This window comes from Benincasa hispida, chromosome 6, assembly GCF_027475165.1.
Source record: "Benincasa hispida cultivar pf3 chromosome 6, pf3_genome.v1.1, whole genome shotgun sequence".
NCBI classification, from domain to species: domain Eukaryota; kingdom Viridiplantae; phylum Streptophyta; class Magnoliopsida; order Cucurbitales; family Cucurbitaceae; genus Benincasa; species Benincasa hispida.
The window spans coordinates 19,876,485-19,894,003 of record NC_143483.1 but is presented as its reverse complement, the minus strand read 5'-3'; the positions used below and the strand labels follow the sequence as shown (position 1 = coordinate 19,894,003).

Below are 17,519 nucleotides of genomic sequence, written 5' to 3'. Positions count from 1 at the left end.
AAATTTAAAATTTAAAATTAAAAAACTAGATTACAATGAACACATAAAAATATTTTTTTCAAAATTTGCATTATTTAGATCACAGAATCCAATGATAGTTTTAAAAAATAGAATCGGATGTCTACCAAAAACATTTTTTTTGTATTCAATGAGTCTAAAAAGATAAAACAAAATATGAATTTCCCTAATTCTCTAGTCATTAGTCATTAGTCATTAACCAATTCATTCACATTTTAAATGGCCTACGTTAAGAGTTAAAAAATTAAATTGCGTCAAAGTATGACCACGCCTTACAACAACGGTATATTTGGCATCCAAAACATATAATATAACAACGTGAAGTTTACCATCCATGTCTGAACAAATAGAGAAGACTGCACCAAACAGAAGCCGATATATTCACTCGACATTCTATTACTACGAAGAACATGGTTTATACTAAGTTAATTCTAGCAACCCAATCATGCTTCTATATACATAGTTCGTATATAAAGTTTATAAGGACAACATCCAGAGACGAACCTTTGACAATTTGGATGTACGTGTAAACGTAAACAAGATTTCTACATCCTTTGGAGACATCGGACGAAGACAAAGACAGAAAGATTAGCATGGCCCTCGTGCAAGAATGACATGTAAACAAGATTTCTACGTCCCCATAGAAACATTTGATAAAGACAAAGGTAGAGAAGATTAGCATGGTCCCTATACAATAATGACACGTAAACAGGATCTCGATCATGCTCTGACAATCAAATCCAGTGAAAGCAGTACTACGGTCCCTATTCAACTTACTAATTAAACAAGGAATTCAGCATCAGAAACTTCAAGAACCTTGTGGAAACCTATCGGCTTGACGCCTTGCCGAAATGCATTTCCTTCAATGTACCTGTGAACAACATGGCCTTGGAGAAAAATAACTACAGAACGATAATCGATGTACAGTTTGAATTTAGAATTCACTCACATTTCTTTTAAGATTGGGTGTTTATAGAAGGCATCGGGGATTCTTCCACTAAATTGGTTGTGATCCAAGTACCTAAAATTAAAACCTTCACAGTAGGTAAGAAAGGAAAATCTGAAGAAAACGAACCACTAATGATCATACAAAGAAGATACCTGCGACTGTAAAATGAAAAGTAAGACACCAAGTTTTTTTTTTAAAAAAAAAAGATTAAATAAACATAATTGATTTATATCACAATAAATGACGATCATGGAAATGATAATAACAGAAGAGTCACATGTACTTTATAGGATACTTGTTAGAAAGGGAAATATTGCACTCCGTAACTTCTTTACAGTTACAAGCTGACAAATGCCAGGTTCAACCAAATAAAACTGAAGAAGGATCAAGAAAAGGCTTACAGATAAGTCAACTTAGGTATATGAGCAACCCCAGGTGGTATTATCCCAGACATCTTGTTGTAGGAGAGGTACCTAAACCCAATAAAACAAATGTTTAGATAAAATAGATGAAATATACTTGAGAAAAAAAAAAAAAGCGCTCATTTTTTCATCAACAAATTACAGAATTTCCAAGTTAGTCAGGTTTGCAAGCTGTGATGGAACTCCTCCCGTAAAATAATTATTGTTAATGTACCTACAATAGAAATAGAAATAAACTAGTTTAGAAAAGTGTTTAAAAATATTGACAATAACACAAGAATTGACAATCGTCAATGACACATCATATGATTCAATTAACTTACAGGTTGCGGAGTGATGGAAAACAGCCCTCAAGGCGAATCAGTTCCCTTATGGTTCCTACTAAATGATTGTTACCAAGATCCCTTTACAAAATCCAAATGACATGTCAAACATTAGAAAGTGATACATTACGTTCCGTGAGGGGAAAAAAAGGTCCAAATAACAGAAGTTTACAGGTGACGAAGATTGGGTAGGGTGCCCAGTTCATGAGGAATTCTCCCTGAAAGGCGATTTTCATTTAAATGGAGATAGCGGAGCTCTCGAAGATTTACAAGTTCTTTGGGGATTTCTCCTTTGAAATTATTGAAACCCAAATATCTGCATAAGCTCAAAATTGCAACAGAAGTGAGTAGATTTATAACACATGAAATTGGTAAAAAAAAATTTATACCAGAAACTAAAATTACTTACAAATGAGTTAGGCTCTTTAGTGCACCAATCTCAGGAGGGATGACATCTTGAAGTTTATTCCACCTTAAATTACTGAAAACGGAATGATGCAAAACTATAAATAAACTAGACAACAAATGATCAGCAAAAGAACCAAACTTCTGAACCATGATCCTCATGACATGTACGTAGTTGCTTGCCATTGACATTGAGTTTAGCAAGCCATTTTTTCTTTCTTGAAAAAGGGAAACCATATTGAAATTGTTTTTCCCCCCTTCTCCTTTTTTATTTCCTTAAATAATATAACATCCATAGAAAAATTGGACTTTGAACTCTTTTGAAATAAAGAAACAGGAACCAGAAAAATCACAGGAAAAAGGTACAAGGGATGTACAGTATTTTGAGACGTCTTAACCGTCCAATTTGAGGAGGAATTGGTCCGGTCAACTTGTTATTATGAAGATCCCTGTCATAAGAACAAACACAGGCATACAAATCATGAGCATCTCGAAGAGATAGGACTTTATTCTCCCCTTAACCACCTTTCATTTAAATTATAAGGAAAATTAATAACAGAATCAACCTTAGATGTGATTTGAGGCAAAGGATATTTAAATAACAGCAATAATAAATAATAACAGTCTACTGAATCACTGACTGTGATGGATGAAAATGCAACGGTTGGCTACCAGCAAAACTACTTTGTACATGGAATAACATTTCTGTTTAAAAAACTATAATCTTTTTCTTCTTCTTTTTATTATTTTTTTTTTTTAGTTTAACTGGGTGGGGATCAAACCTTCGATCTACGTTGAGCTAAACTCACTTTGCAGAAAACTATAATCATTTACTAACATCTTTCTCCGGAAACGGATTTAGACAACAATGGCGAAAGTATCAATCTATCTCCTCATCCATTATTTCAATAGGATGAAGATGAAAGAAAGAAGAAATCTTACAGCCTAGTAAGGTCCAAGAGATTGGTAACCGCGACAGGAAAAGGTCCAAGGATGGAAACCGCATAGACTTCTCTGCAAAGAAATGATCACAAACAAAAATGAAATTAGTTCTGAAACAAAACTTCTGAACATTTAAGTAGGGTGAAGTTATTAAAACAGCAAAAATTACAAGGAAGAATAAAAAAGAAAATGGGAGGTTACAATTCAGTGACGACTCTGTAATCTCCTTGAGTGGAACAGGTAACGCCGGACCAAGGTGGAAGGTGAGCGCCACCACAGGGATCATCTCCGACCCAGGAATACACCACTCTCCAGCCGAGAGATGCTTTGATTTCAGTCAAAGCTTTCACTGCACGAAAACAAAAACCCTAGTGTAAAACTCAACGGAATTTAGCTTGATAAAGGATGGGAAAGAAGGAGAAGAAAAGGTACCATCGCGCTTCAATGTTTTGCAGAGAACGGATTGTTGAGGAAGAGCGAAAAGGAAGAAGATGAGGGAGAACAGTATCAGTGGAAATTGGTGCTGCATTTTAATTCCTATTCTCCCCCTGCCATTGCCCTTCTCCAGTGTTCTTGTCAATTTTATCAAGTGAAAGGTTTGCAGTGGAGTTGGTATTTTTATTTATTTATTTTTAAGATTTTGTCTTTTGGGCAAATTGCATTTTTGGTATGTGTTTAATTTTATTATATGGTTGTTCAAATTTCAAAATTTTTTATTCAAGTTTAGATTTTTTTTTTTTTGTTACAAAGTTTAGAAATTTTATACTATATACAAAACCAGCAAAATGGGAAGAAATTTAAGGGACTGTTTGGTTGGAGGGAAAAGAGGATGAGAATGAGCTTACAAAGCCCATGTTTGATTGGTGGGTTTTGTTTATTTAGGAAAAGCATTTCCTAGCCTAGGCATCTTTTAGCCATACAAGTGAAGGAATTACATAGTCATTGAAAAGTGTGTATTTTCACTTCTCTTCCCCTCCCTACCACCATTTTCCACCGCCATTTTCCTTACTCCCAGTTATCTTTAATTCTCACACATACTATTTCCGGACATTGTTTTCTCATGTACAACCAAACATAGTCATCTTTGATTCCCAGGCATTCTTAATTTCTAGGCATTGAAAAAGTCTCAATCTTAACGGCCCCTAAAGTGTGTTTGGCTATGGATTTAGAATTGGGAAATTGCATTAGGTTAGCTTATTTCAATTATATCTTAGCATCCATGTCTCACTTTTTTATGTATTGCAGATATGGTAAAATATATAAAAATAATCAGCTGGCTAAAACCAAGAAGATTTAATTTTTTTTATTCCAAAACTACCCTCCTAATATATATTCCAAATCTGAGGACTGACGTGATTCTCTCCCCTTTTTCGCTTCTTCTTCAGCTTCACCTTTAGCAACACCAAGCTCCAAAATCACGTCAAATATTTCAATTGCTTCTCGATTTTTCTGTTTATAATTGATTTCGATTAAGAATCTTGAATTGATCAGCGGGAGATTTCGATTTCACTTTGCTAGCTGTAGATTTTTGTAGCCGATTGGTGGAAGGTTCTCGTTCAAACTTTTGGTTGAAGTTTGTCTTTGCATTCTCTCATTCTTATAGGTTTGTTTTTGAAATCTGTTGTTTTTTTATTTTGATTTTGTCAGCTGGAGATTTATGATGCAAATGTGTGGATTCTTTTACTCTTCTCTTCTTTTTTATATTTCGTTTTTTAGGTTTCAGTGTGTTTCAGGTGACGACAACGTTTCATAAATTTTTTAGGTATATCTCAAATGGATAGAAGTTGAAATTGAATTTTATAGGAACGTATAAAATTGATTGGTGTTAAAGATTTTGATCGTTTTCTAAAATTAAGCCCGATATTACAGGTCCAAAAGGAGATTTAAACTAATAATTATTCATTTTCTTTGAAATCACACACATGATAGGACAGAACGAAAGTCGAGATTACTTGTTTCTCACTTGATTAGAGAAATTTTTTTATTTCCGCACTCTTTTTTTTTTTTTTTTTTTTTTTTTTTTTTTTTTTGTTCTGATTCAGTGTGAAATCGTGATGGTGCAACCGAACAGTGATGAAGAAGATTTTTTAAACTTTTCTAAATTGTTTACCTCAGCTAAAGATTTTTTTTTCTTGAAGTTTGTGTTTTATTTGTTACTAGTTTCACGTTTGTGTTCTCTTTTTTTCTTGAAGATTTTTATTTGATTGGTATTTTATTATCATGTGATGACTATTTTTTTTGTATTATTTACCTATATATCAATGTAAGTTATATCAATGAGTTTGTTATCTGATTTTTATTTGATTTGCATGTGATTACTTTTTGATTACCATTTTGAGTTATATCTTACTATTTTCTTTTTATATTTTTGTAGCATTTTATAGTTATGGTTAAACTTCCAATAGTCATTATCCATAATGGTCACTGGGATAATCGACGATGCTATGTGGTTGAGGAAGCGATACTTTTTTAGTTTTTTGTTAACTTCATACGGAATGAACTTCAACTTCATTCATCTATTGAACTTTCAGTTTTATTGAACTTAGGTAGTACTGGGGTTCAACATGTTGTTAAGATTCTTGAAGATAAAGATGTATGTTCGTTTTTGTCTTTGGTTGAGACTTTAGTTGCTCATGTTGTGAATATGCTTTTATAGGTTTCAGATGCTACTCCTTCTACTATTATTAAGGCTGATTTTGAAGGTGGATTAGAAGTTTCTAGAGATGTTCATATTAACAATTTGTCTTCTGCATCGTCTTTGAAGAAGAATGACTTGCTGTGAAGCACAGATACTTCATGTGAGGTAAAGAATCTGTATCAGACACATATCAGATACGTATCTAACACATGATTTGACGTATCTATTTCTACATGTACTTTTTTTAAAGAAAAATGACAAGCAACTCATCTAATATTTCTCAATCTAAAACTAACCAACCTATTTAAAAAGCTCACTACTCGAGTCCTTAAAAGGAAAAAAATAAATAAAAGACCAAACCCTAGAATTATCTAATCTTCATCTTCACATTTGAGTCCCCATAAAGTCCACCAAAATATAAACCATTTGGATATCTTCAATAATTCAATGAAGAAGTTCTTCGTTTATCTTCATACTTCTCCCTCTAATCTTCTTCTTCTTCTTTGTAATATGAGTCACTTTTTTATTGCATTTTATTAACTATTGCACTTCAACATCTTAGATGTTGCTTTTTTTGTATTGTATTTCAGTGTTTGTATTCTATTTTGTGCTATTGTTATTAACTTGTATGTTAAATTTATCTATATCCTAGATTTTTTTAAGAAAAAGAAAATGTATCGTCAATGTATCAGTATCCTCGTTTTTTTAGAAATATATATATATAAAAAAATGACGTATCTTTAGACGTATCCGTGTCTTAGTTTTTTAGAAATCGACGAATCGTCGTATCCGATCGTATCTGTATCATATAACCGCATCTATGTTTGTGCTTCATAGATGACTTGTTTACTGGTAAGACAATTTTATTAAAGTTGTTTTAACTCATAGCTGTAAAGAATAATTTTGAGTTTAGAACTTTTAGGTCAAATTTTGAGTTGGAATGTATTCAAGATGGTTGCCAATGGTTTGTTAGAGCATCATGTTATAAAAGTAGTGAATTTTGGATGATTTGAAAGTATATTAATAAACATAATTGCACTTTGATGATTCATTCTTCTCACTGACAGGCATCTTCATAGTTTATTAGTCATTGTATGATTGAAAATTTTAGAGATACCTATGATCATTTAACACCAAAAGATATTTTACATCATATACGAATGAATTATGGGGTTGTTGTTAGTTATTATAAAGCTACTGATATCCAATAAGTAGGATATCATTTACGTATAATACTAAGAAAGCTACTAAATTGTTGATGATTTTCTTGTATACACAAGGTTCATCAACATTTTGATCAAAGCCATAAGATTTGATCACATTATTAAACATTATTTTTTAAGATCGAGAAGCTTGTTTTAGTCCATAAATAGATCAATTGAGCTTGCAAACCTTTTGCTCTTGACCTTGGATTATGAATCGCTCTGGTTGTTGCATAAAAATGGTCTCCTCAAGATAGAAAGGCAATCTTGACATCCATATGTCAATCTCATAGCCATAATATACAATAATAGATAGAAGTATCTGGATAGACTTTAACATGGCAACTAGTGAGAACGTCTCCTCATAGTCAACTCCATCAACTCACTATAACCCTTTGCCAATAATCTAGCAAAGATTTGCACCTTTTTGGGATTAGCCTCAAGCACATGTGCTAGGCAACCCCAGATTCTGAAATGGTGTAAACTACATTTACAGCCATTCCATAATTCCAAAGGTGTTTCAGAAATGGTGTATAAGTTCTAAGGGTTCTTTGGCTCTATTACCTTTTCCAGTAAAAGGCCTCTTAGTCATTTTGCCTTCAAAGCATGATTCACATACTGATAGAGAATTTTTTTCTAACTCACTTAGAAGTCTATTCTTAACCAACCTCTCAATCCTATTGATATTTATGTAACCTAACCTTAGGTGCCAGAGTTGGGAATTTTCTGTAGAAGAAACTTTTTATCTTTTAGTTTGAGTTACCGCAGGTATAAACAATTTAATATTAAGGAGGGTCTTTGATACTAACGGCCTTAACATATAAAGGTTACTCTCTAACTTTGCAGAACAAATCTCAACACCATTTTTTTAAATAAACGGTTTATTCACATTACAACTCGAAGTGTACGATTGTTCTAATAAGTATTTTATGAAAATTAAGTTCCTTTTTAATTCAGGAACTCTATAAACATTTTCTAATAATATATAAGATTTCTGTAAACAAATTCAGAGTCCTCTTACTGCCACAACTGAGACAACATGCCTAGTTCCAACCCGCATCGTCGTCTCACTAGTCTTCTGCTGTCGTCAGGAATTAATTCCCTGAAATGAAGAACAAACATGGTTCATGGTGCTTAAATCAATTATCCAAGCAGAATCATCATTCTCCACTAAATAAGTTTCCTACCAAGTAAATCACATTTACCTCATTTGGCCTTCTTCTTTTTTGTCAAATATTTTAGACAATTCTTCTTCTACTATCCTTCCTTGTTGCAATGGAAACAAATTCCCTTTGCAGCATTGGCCTTTTTGTTGTTTTGGGCAGCGGCGAGGTTAGCTTTCGCCTGACTTCCCTTCTTCTTCTTCCATCTTTTAGTGCCAGAAGAAGAATGTGCTGACTTTGTTCCACAGGTCGAATCTTTGTAGACTTTTTTCGAAGGACGAGGCAACATTTGTCTCACCCTTTTATTCCTTGAATTTCATCAAGGATTTGCATGTTTGCAGCTCATTGAGCAGAGTGGTTAGGTTGTAGTCAAGCCTAAGTTTTCAGGATGAAGCTAACCTAACTGACCTCATCAATGATAGACTCGTTCTTTTCTGCCATGTTGAAGTAGACCATCATGTTTAGAACATGTTTACGAACTGATGTCCCTTCTTTCATTCAAGAATTGAAGATATACTTGAGAGTGTCATGTTTGAGTTGTGAGGACTATTGTCCAAACATTCCCTTTAGAGACTTCATGATCTCACGGACTATGAGCTGGTCAAGATATATGCTTAAGCCTTTTCATTCTCTTTGACTCATCGCTCGTATGTCTTCTGAACATTTTGGGCTGGATTTGAAGCTTGGACTTGAGAACACTCCTCAATCAGGACGAATTGCAGGTCATCGATAATGAGTATAGTGTTAATAGTATTTTTCCAGCTCGTATAGTTATCACCATTTAACTTATCAGCAGAAAGCAGTTTTTACCTCTTCCGCTTACTATAAATACTCTCTTCATTCACCTTGATATTGACCTATGCAAACACCACCAGTAGGGGGACACAAGAAAAGGTGTCTCGAGGCCGAGCGTAGGTCTCACAAACAATTCTAAAACCCCGGAAGTGTAACTATGGCTTGTGGCGGACCTTGACCTTAACAGCACCCTGGAACTCCTCACTTTTCACTACTTGGGAAGAAAACATGAAAGAAAAGGATGAGCTTCACAAAGCTCAATGAGTGGTAAGTAACTTCTAGAGTCTATTTCAACTCATAATAATACAAGCATATCATAAATACAAGGTTAGTACTCAAACCTCAACTTTTGAATGAGTCCGATCTCTATTTACACACACGGTAGATAGTTAACTTCTACTACTCATAAACATTCATTAAACTATGTACACATAGACCTCCCTTTCATGGGCTCAAAAGCTAGGCTCAGCGGCCTTCTGACTATCCCATGCAAGATTTTCCCCCACAGGCTCAAGAACTAGACTTCTCGGTCCTCTGACCATCCCGTGAGGTTTTGCTTGAGGCTCAGAAACTAGGTCTATTGACCTCCTAACCATCCCGATCACGTAATCTCATTCTCATGCTAAAACACTCATTCACAATATAAACATATACATTTTACTCTAAAAGATATGCTTTAAGACTTAAAGAAAAGTACCACTCACATTGGTAAGGTAGGAATCTTCCTCTTTAGAAGTTCCTTAGTTTCCTTGGGCTTCCCTTTCGGACCCTAAAATCCAAATTCATCTTTAAGCTCAAATTACTCATAGTTCTAAGCCTTATTCTGAGATACTTTCTTCTACAAACATGCTCTAAAATGTCTCTTTCTTACTTAAAATCTTAGCTTAGAACTTCTCGTGGTTTGGCTGGAATCATCAAAACAACAAGACTGACCCAAGATTACCCGACAGTTCGACCCTTCTTAGACTTCACTGTATGACTATCTCCGTAATTGCTCTTAAACACTCTTCTTACTATAGTTCAAGAGGATTTCGACTTATGTACTGAAGAGACCTCTTGTGGTGGTATTTATAGGCTAAAAGAAATGATCCTTCTCATCTTTTAAGGCCTCCAATGCAAAACACCTCCTATTCTTGAAGTGTTTGCACCATGTTTTGCCACCACCTACTTCCTTGTCATTCATCTACTCTCATGCCACACACCTACTTAAGTTGTCTTCCTCATGCATAAGACTTCCTTTGCATGAAACCTTATTTGTCCAACTTCTACTAACTCAAGTCTAATCACCTCTTGGTATAGCCATTTGTTCGAGTGAGCTCATCAGCCTTGCGTAACGCAAGCCTCAGCACCGCTCCATTGTTTAGTCCATCGTGCAGCTCTCGCACCCATCGCTTAGCTCCATCGTCTACTGAAGCCCTCTCATTGTCTCTTACTGTAACCAATCATCTAGTTCCTACGTTCATTGCATAGCACTAACACCCGATCGTGTAGCTCAATTGTTTAGCAATATCTTGCTCTCAACGATCTCGCTCTCCACCGTCTCGCTCTAAAAAATATCGCACATAGCCTATCGCTTAGCTGCCGCGCCCATCATTTAGCTTCATCGTGTAGTGTCAATGCCTTATCGTCTAACGCATCTGCCCATCATCTAATGCATATGCTTATCGTGCAATGCCATCACCCAGCGTCTGCGTCTATCGCACACGCCCATAGTCTAGTGCTTGGCCTATCGTGTAGTGCTCACACTCATCGTACAGCGCCATCGTGTAGTGTTATCACTCAGAGCCTGCTCAACGCTTAATGCTATCGTATAGTGCTATCGTATAACGCTCGTTTAGCTTCCACACTTATCGTCTAGTGCTCGCACTGATGGTGTAGTGTCATCGCTTATCGTTTAGCTCTATCGGTTAGCGAATTGCTTCACATCATTTAGCGCCGCCTACAACTACACGATCGTCTAGCGCATCAGTCAGTGCCGCCCAAAGCTATATGATCATCTTCCTAATGCCTTGCACTCAAGCTTCTCTCGCTCACGCAGCCTCAACGTATGAGCAACTCTTGGTAATGCCTTTTGCCAATGCTTCGGCCAACATGCGTCCAACCTCACAAAATGCATGGTTGCTTTTGGCTTCAATGCTTAATCTCTTTTAATCTCTACTTACTCAGCCCCATCTCATGCGTTAATATTTCCTAACACCCAACGCATGGCTTCTTTTGACTTTACACTTAGCTAAATTTCTACTAGTTAAGGCTTAACTCAAAGCTACTCAAGGAAAATCTACTCAAACACTTAGAATTTCCTTTCTCTTTACATAGGATTTAACTTACACGTAGTTAATTCCCTCTATCACCTACTTAAGTAGGGACATTGAAATCCAGGTTTCACATTCCTTGCTCCTAAAAGCTAGAAAAACTCATTTACCTTAATAATCCATAGAGATGAAGAAGGGAGAGAGCATCCAATTTTGATTGAAAGTTATGGCCACATGAATTGAAAGTTACGATCAAAATACAGAAGATTAGTTTTTATAATTGTGCGATAGCACCACGATGCTACAGGTCAGCGCCACGACGCTATGCCCTATTTTTAGCTTTTGTTTAGAGCGCCGAGCATGGCACCGAGTATGACACCGTTGCACTCTCACCTAGGGCTATTTTAACATTTTCTCTTCCGTTTGAAGCTTCGGAAGCCATCAACCACTTCTAATAGCTCCAAATTAAACTTGAATGGCTCATAATGCTTCAGAATGCATGGTTTGCTAAAGGATCTATAAATATAATCATTTAAGCACATTAAGCATAACGACCAAAATAGATTAAAGGCATAAAAGTAGCTCTTTTTGGAGTACTATCAATAGGTTTAATGTGAAAGCAATTTTAAACTATTTTAAAAAAATTAATCTATGTTAGCATACAACTCTTTGTTATAGATTTTAATTCTAATTTTATTTAACTTATAACTATTATAAAGTTTAAATGAAATGATTAAAACATAATTAACATACATTCATACATCTAAATTATAAATTATAACATTTATAATATAAATGATGCATGGAAATGTTATTTATGCATGCATTCATATATAATAACCATTATATAATATGATGCATGAGTATGATTAATATGTCATGCAACTTTATAATATAACATTTATATTAAAATTGATGCATGATCAAATGTTTATCCTATTATGAGATTTTTCTATATGACATACATTATGACATATATAATAATAAAATTAACCATACATCACATGCGTAATTAAAAAACAACAATTTGGATCGGGATTGGCTTCCTAAAAACGTTAATCAAACTAATATAATATTTTATATTAATTCAAATAATGAAAATACAACAAAATACTTAATTATTGCAAATATAATTAAAAAAAACTCGAGAAAATCACAGTTGAACTGCTTCGAAGCCTCGAACTGCCAATATTACAACAAAATACTTAATTATTGCAAATAATAATAATTTGGACCAGCCCTTTGCTCGCACGCCTCTCGTTTGGAGCATTGCAACACTCTTTGCTAATGTTACGACGCTCACAATGTGAAGTTTTAGCGTCACACTATGCTACCCATAGTGTTACAATGCTCTACGCAGCGTTGCGATGCTAAGCCTTTTGTCTTATAGTGTAAGGCCAACGTTGCAATGTTGAAGCCTTATGCTGTAAGGCAGATTGCTTGCAGTTTTTCTTCCGTTCATTCAAATTTGACCAATCTTGCTCCATTTTCCATGAAATCAAAGTTGAAAAACAATAATAATAAAAAAAAATGACCCGACATTGAATTACAAATCTGATACCAATTGAAAGGATAAACGAATACCCCTTGTGAAAGTGATCGTGTCCCAATTCTAATTTTACAAAACTTACAGAAAAAAACATGGAGGACAGAAACAAGATATACATAATCTACTAAATATCTTTTTGCACATAAATTAAAGAGGAAGAAGAGATCCAAGGATCACATACCTTTGAAGACTAAACTCTTCACGATTCCTCTCTGAATATTGAAAACAACGAAACTTCGATCACGAAATCACAGCAACAAATTCCCAATCAATCAAACACACCACGCGAAAACATCACATTCATATTAATATTTGAACCATATTCGAATATGTATTTTTCTCTCAAATAAAACTTTATATTATAATGTATTATATACAGTATATTAATTATGTCTCATATACTTTTATATTAATTATATCTTATATAATTAATTCCATTTATTGATTTGAAAAATTCAAATTAATCCAAAATTAATTCAATTCTCATTAATCTCAATTGAGCTAACGAGAGGACCTTATGGATCTATAAATTGAAGCTTCAATGGTACTTGATTAATTAATTGAACTCCTAATTAAATAAACCAACTTTCATTAATTGCTGGTCGATCCAATAAAGACCGACAGCTACACTCTTTGCACTATAGATATATTTCTGGGTCCATTGAATATAACCAATCAACAATACATTAACCCTTCACAAATTGCTCGTAAGTACTGTTGGGCAAAAATACTGTTTTGCCTCTATAGTTACATCTAAGTAAGTACCATTGATCCCTCTAATGAACAATAAGTTATAGTTCAACTATAATAGAACCCCTCTCTAGCTAGGAGAGGATATGACACCACATTATTCAAACCCCAATAATCAGCCTTTAAGGGAGAAATTTCTCTACTTACCTTTATAATAGGGAATGACTAAATTCCTTCTTATGAAGCCGCGTTTCCAGTTCCCCAATCAAACGAATCTCCATAATGATAGCCATATTGAGTCAGAAAAATTGGCCACTCTCACCCATACAAATGAAAGGATCGCCTTCATAGGCTTGAGTTCACAGCTCACTCAGTATTCAGGTTAAGTCATCTATGGTCATCCTCATGAAATATAAAGTCTTTACTAACAACGATGTTATATAGAGAGACTATTCATTTCATAGTTTGATTTAATACAAACTCTTTGTATAGAATACCCCTGCTCGCATGTCTCCATATGAATGATGAGGATAAAATCATTTGTACCACTTTGCAACAATTGTTACGCTTACAAAATGCGCCATTTCCATAGTGCCACAAGGATAAGATACCCAAGCTTATCCATCTACTACAAATCTTTTAGGTCATCACTTAAACGTGATCCACCTATATATCTTTACATACATGTTTAAGTTACAGAAGATAACCCTGGATCTTAGTTTATTGTTTTTTGTGGGTTAATGCAACTAAATTTTGAATAAAATACCTCTTATTTTATTAGATAAATAAAGTGTTTGTACAATACAATTATAAACTACAAAACCATGAGATTTAGGGCATCAACTACAACAACTTAAACATGTATGTAGAAACATACATGTAGATCATGTTTATGTAATAAACTAAATGATCTGTAGTATTTGGATTAGGTTGGGTGCATTATCCTGGTAACATTACTGATACAATCCGCTTTATAAATGTCACAATTGTTGTAAAGTGTTTGATCTGATCTTGGTCATTCATGTGGAGATATGTGACCGAGGTATCCTATACAAAGAACTAGTATAAGACCAAACCACAAAATGTTGAGTCTATCATTATAACATCGTTGCTAGAAGAGACTTACATTTCACCAGGATAACCATAAGTAGCTTGACCTGAATCTTGAGTCGGTGTGAACTCCTGCCTATGAGGGCAGTCCTTTGATCTACATGGGTGACAGTGCTTAGGTTTGCCGACTCAATATGCTTACCATTTTGGGGATTCATCTAATAGGAGAGTTGGAAACACAACTACATAAGAAGGAATTCATTCATTTTGGGGATTCATCTGATAGAAGAGTTGTAAGGGTAAGTAGATAAATTGCTTCCTTAAAAGTTGACTCTGAGGCTTGAACAATGAAATGTCTCACCCTTTCCTGGCTCGATAGGGGTTCAGTCATAGTTGGACTATGACTAATTGTTCGTAAGGAATCTATGGTACTTAAGGAGTTAGATGTAACTATAGGGGTAAAATAGTAATCTAACACAATTGTACTTACGAGCAATTTGTGAAGGGTCAACACAGTGCGATTGGTTATATTTAATGGACATGAAAATATATCTAAGTGCGAACAGTGTAACTGTCAGTGTAACATCCCGAATTTCAGGAAAATTTAAGTTAATTATTTAAAATTATTGAGTTTAAATTTCCCTTGCATTTGAAAAATTGGGGTTAAATTGAAATAATTGAAAATTTTTTATTGGTTAAATTGAATTTAATTGATTAGATATTCGAACTGACATCTTAAAAATATTGAATTTTGCTTCCCTTTGATTTTGGATTTTAGGGCCAACTTGAAAAAAATAATAATAAAAGAGATAATTAATTTCATGTGGTTTTGAATTGATTTAAATATTTGGAAGTATTTAATTTGTATCAAATTGATGGATCTTATGCCCTTTAATTTTGATTTTTGAAGCCTAAATTAAGATAATTTGAAAAGTTAATTGATTTCTAAATTTAATAGAATCTTTGGAGATTTTGAAGATATTGTGATAAAATATTTTATTTATCTTTTCAAAATTTAGAAAAAAATAAAAGAATTGAGATTTTTTATTTTCAAAATTGAATGAGAGTGAAAAGAGGTCAAAAATTGGGAAGAAAGCAATTTGATTTTTCAGCGACAACTTCCACAAAATTTTTGATTGTCAAATTGAACCGTTGGATCGTGCTCAAATTTGGTCAGTCTATTCGAGACATATAGAGTTTCATTTTGAATGGTTGGATTGTTGTTTAAAGATCTGATTTGTTCGTAATCGCTTCTGAATAAAATCTGTAAACTAAAAATTCCCCTTCTCTCCCACTCTCGCAAACCCTCCTCATGCAAGACCCTCACTACCAGCCGCTAGCCTAAACAATTTATGCCGTCCGAAAACAACACACGCTGCCTATCTATGGCAACTATAAGTCGACGTGCTGTCGGCCGCCATTGCCCCAATCTTTGCCGGAATTTTGAGGAAAACCTTTAGTAAGACTTATTTTTCCTTATAATTTGGGAGGTGAAGTTCACCCCCTTTGATTTTGGGTTAAATTAGTAACCTTTCTTTGGTTTGAAATTTAGATTCAAGGTTTGTAAGTTTTGAGGCATTGACCATCAAGCTAGATACCATTTTGTTTTGCAGAAAATTGGTGAAGATCGGTAAGTTTTGTAAGTTGTTGGATGGTTATTCTTTTGGATTGAGAGTAATAGTGGGAAAATTAAATTATTGATTTTGGATTTAATTCATGATCAGATTGGCTAATTAAATCAAGTATTGGAATTTGTCTTGGACCAAACCACAACTTTAGGTTGATTCAAGTGTGTTAAAGAAGTTCTAAGGAGATTTTGTTTTGCGTTTTTTATCAAGTTGAGGTAAGTAATCTTACTACTGGAACTGTCCTAGTCCCCAACAATGATAATTATGATTTATTGAGGATTATTAGTTAGCATGATATTTATGTCTGCCTTCATTGACTGAGGTTTGAAATGACTGGAGTCAGGAATTGACAAATATGATTTACTAAGGATATATTGATAGTTTGATGTTTATGTATGCCTTGCTGATATGAGAGTTTAAAAGGTTAGTTGCGCATAGAAATGTTTGAATACTAGTATGATTTGTGTATATTATTTTTATTGGAGATCCTGTTGAATCTGAAGAGGATGAGATGCATACATATGTTGTAAAGTTATGATGAAGAAATTTATATGTATATTGTAGAATCATGATGATGAGATGTATATGTATGTTATAGAACCATGTTGAGATTGTGATGTCGAGATTGTGATAGTGATTTTACTGATTAGTTAGAATGCCCACCAGTTTGTGTTTCCTTCGGGATTCACCAGTTTGTGTTTCCTTCGGGATTCACCAGTTTATGTTTCCTTCGGGATTCACCAGATATTGTGTTTCCTTCGGAATTCACCAGTTTGTATTTCCTTCGGGATTCACCACATATTGTGTTTCCTTCGAGATTCACCAATTTGTGTTTCCTTTGGGATTCACCAGTTTGTGTTTCCTTCGGGATTCACCAGTTTGTATTTCCTTCTGGATTCACCAAAGGTAGTGGGCATATTTAGCTATAGTAGGATATAACTCAGTTTTTCATGTATGTATGTGTCCCATGAGGACTAGGACAGTTTATATGTTCTACCAGCGGTAGGCATCTAGAGAACATAGATGCCTAACCTGACCCTAGTAGTGGGGATACTTACTGAGTATTTTATACTCATTCTTTCTTATATTGTTGTTTCAGGTAAGGGTAGAGATGCACCGACGATGGACAAGCAGAATTCGTGATCGAGCCACTAGGACTAGTTTTATGCTTCCGCTCGTGAGATTTAGATTTCTTTTCATGTTTTTCTTAACTTTCAGTTTTGATGTTTGAAACTTACTATTGAGAATCGTTTTCAGACTTATTTATTATCATTTATGATTTACAGGTACCCTATTGTTGTTTTTAACATTTGAATTTAATGAAAGCCTTTTGCACTTACCTTATTTATTTAGCATTTATTTCCCCATAAAAGTGTGTTGTTTTAAGTTCCATGCATGCATGTATTTAGTAACGGCCTAACTTAAGTCCTAGGGGGTCGGGTCGTTACAGTCAGTCTTTAATGGAATGACCGACGATTAATGAAGGTTGCTTA

The 17,519-nt window shown here is 34.3% G+C and overlaps 1 protein-coding gene and 1 long non-coding RNA gene across 3 annotated transcripts; one reads left to right on the top strand and one right to left on the bottom strand.

Moving 5' to 3' along the window:
* Nucleotides 1-375: 375 nt before the first annotated feature.
* On the bottom strand, nt 376-3,714 carry LOC120079413 (uncharacterized). Of its 2 annotated transcripts, none has more exons than XR_016530119.1 (11): nt 3,492-3,709; nt 3,261-3,408; nt 3,060-3,131; nt 2,495-2,566; nt 2,122-2,193; nt 1,885-2,028; nt 1,713-1,793; nt 1,532-1,603; nt 1,369-1,440; nt 968-1,052; nt 376-889 (listed from the first exon to the last, which is right to left on the bottom strand). XR_016530119.1 is itself a non-coding variant. In XM_039033580.2 (11 exons), exons 1-11 carry the CDS (start codon nt 3,586-3,588, stop codon nt 799-801), a joined length of 993 nt encoding a protein of 330 aa, XP_038889508.1. In that variant the 5' UTR covers nt 3,589-3,714; the 3' UTR covers nt 376-798. The 2 variants fall into 2 exon arrangements, 1 of the variants encoding a protein (XP_038889508.1); XM_039033580.2 differs by having other exon boundaries at nt 968-1,039; nt 3,492-3,714.
* Nucleotides 3,715-4,491: 777 nt separating this feature from the next.
* Nucleotides 4,492-17,270, top strand: LOC150035497 (uncharacterized). Its single transcript, XR_016530029.1, has 3 exons — nt 4,492-4,662; nt 5,716-5,862; nt 17,126-17,270. It is a non-coding gene; the product is annotated as an uncharacterized LOC150035497 (long non-coding RNA).
* The last annotated feature ends 249 nt before the right edge of the window (nt 17,271-17,519 follow it).

Bases quoted from the DNA above. Each gene is read 5' to 3' on its own strand.
- LOC120079413 (XM_039033580.2), bottom strand. From the start codon at position 3,588: ATGCAGCACCAATTTCCACTGATACTGTTCTCCCTCATCTTCTTCCTT. The intron at 3,132-3,260 runs GTAACCTCCCAT...ATTTCTTTGCAG, and splicing joins TACAGAGTCGTCACTGAATT to AGAAGTCTATGCGGTTTCCA. The intron at 1,604-1,712 runs GTAAGTTAATTG...TTTCTATTGTAG, and splicing joins TTTCCATCACTCCGCAACCT to GTACATTAACAATAATTATT.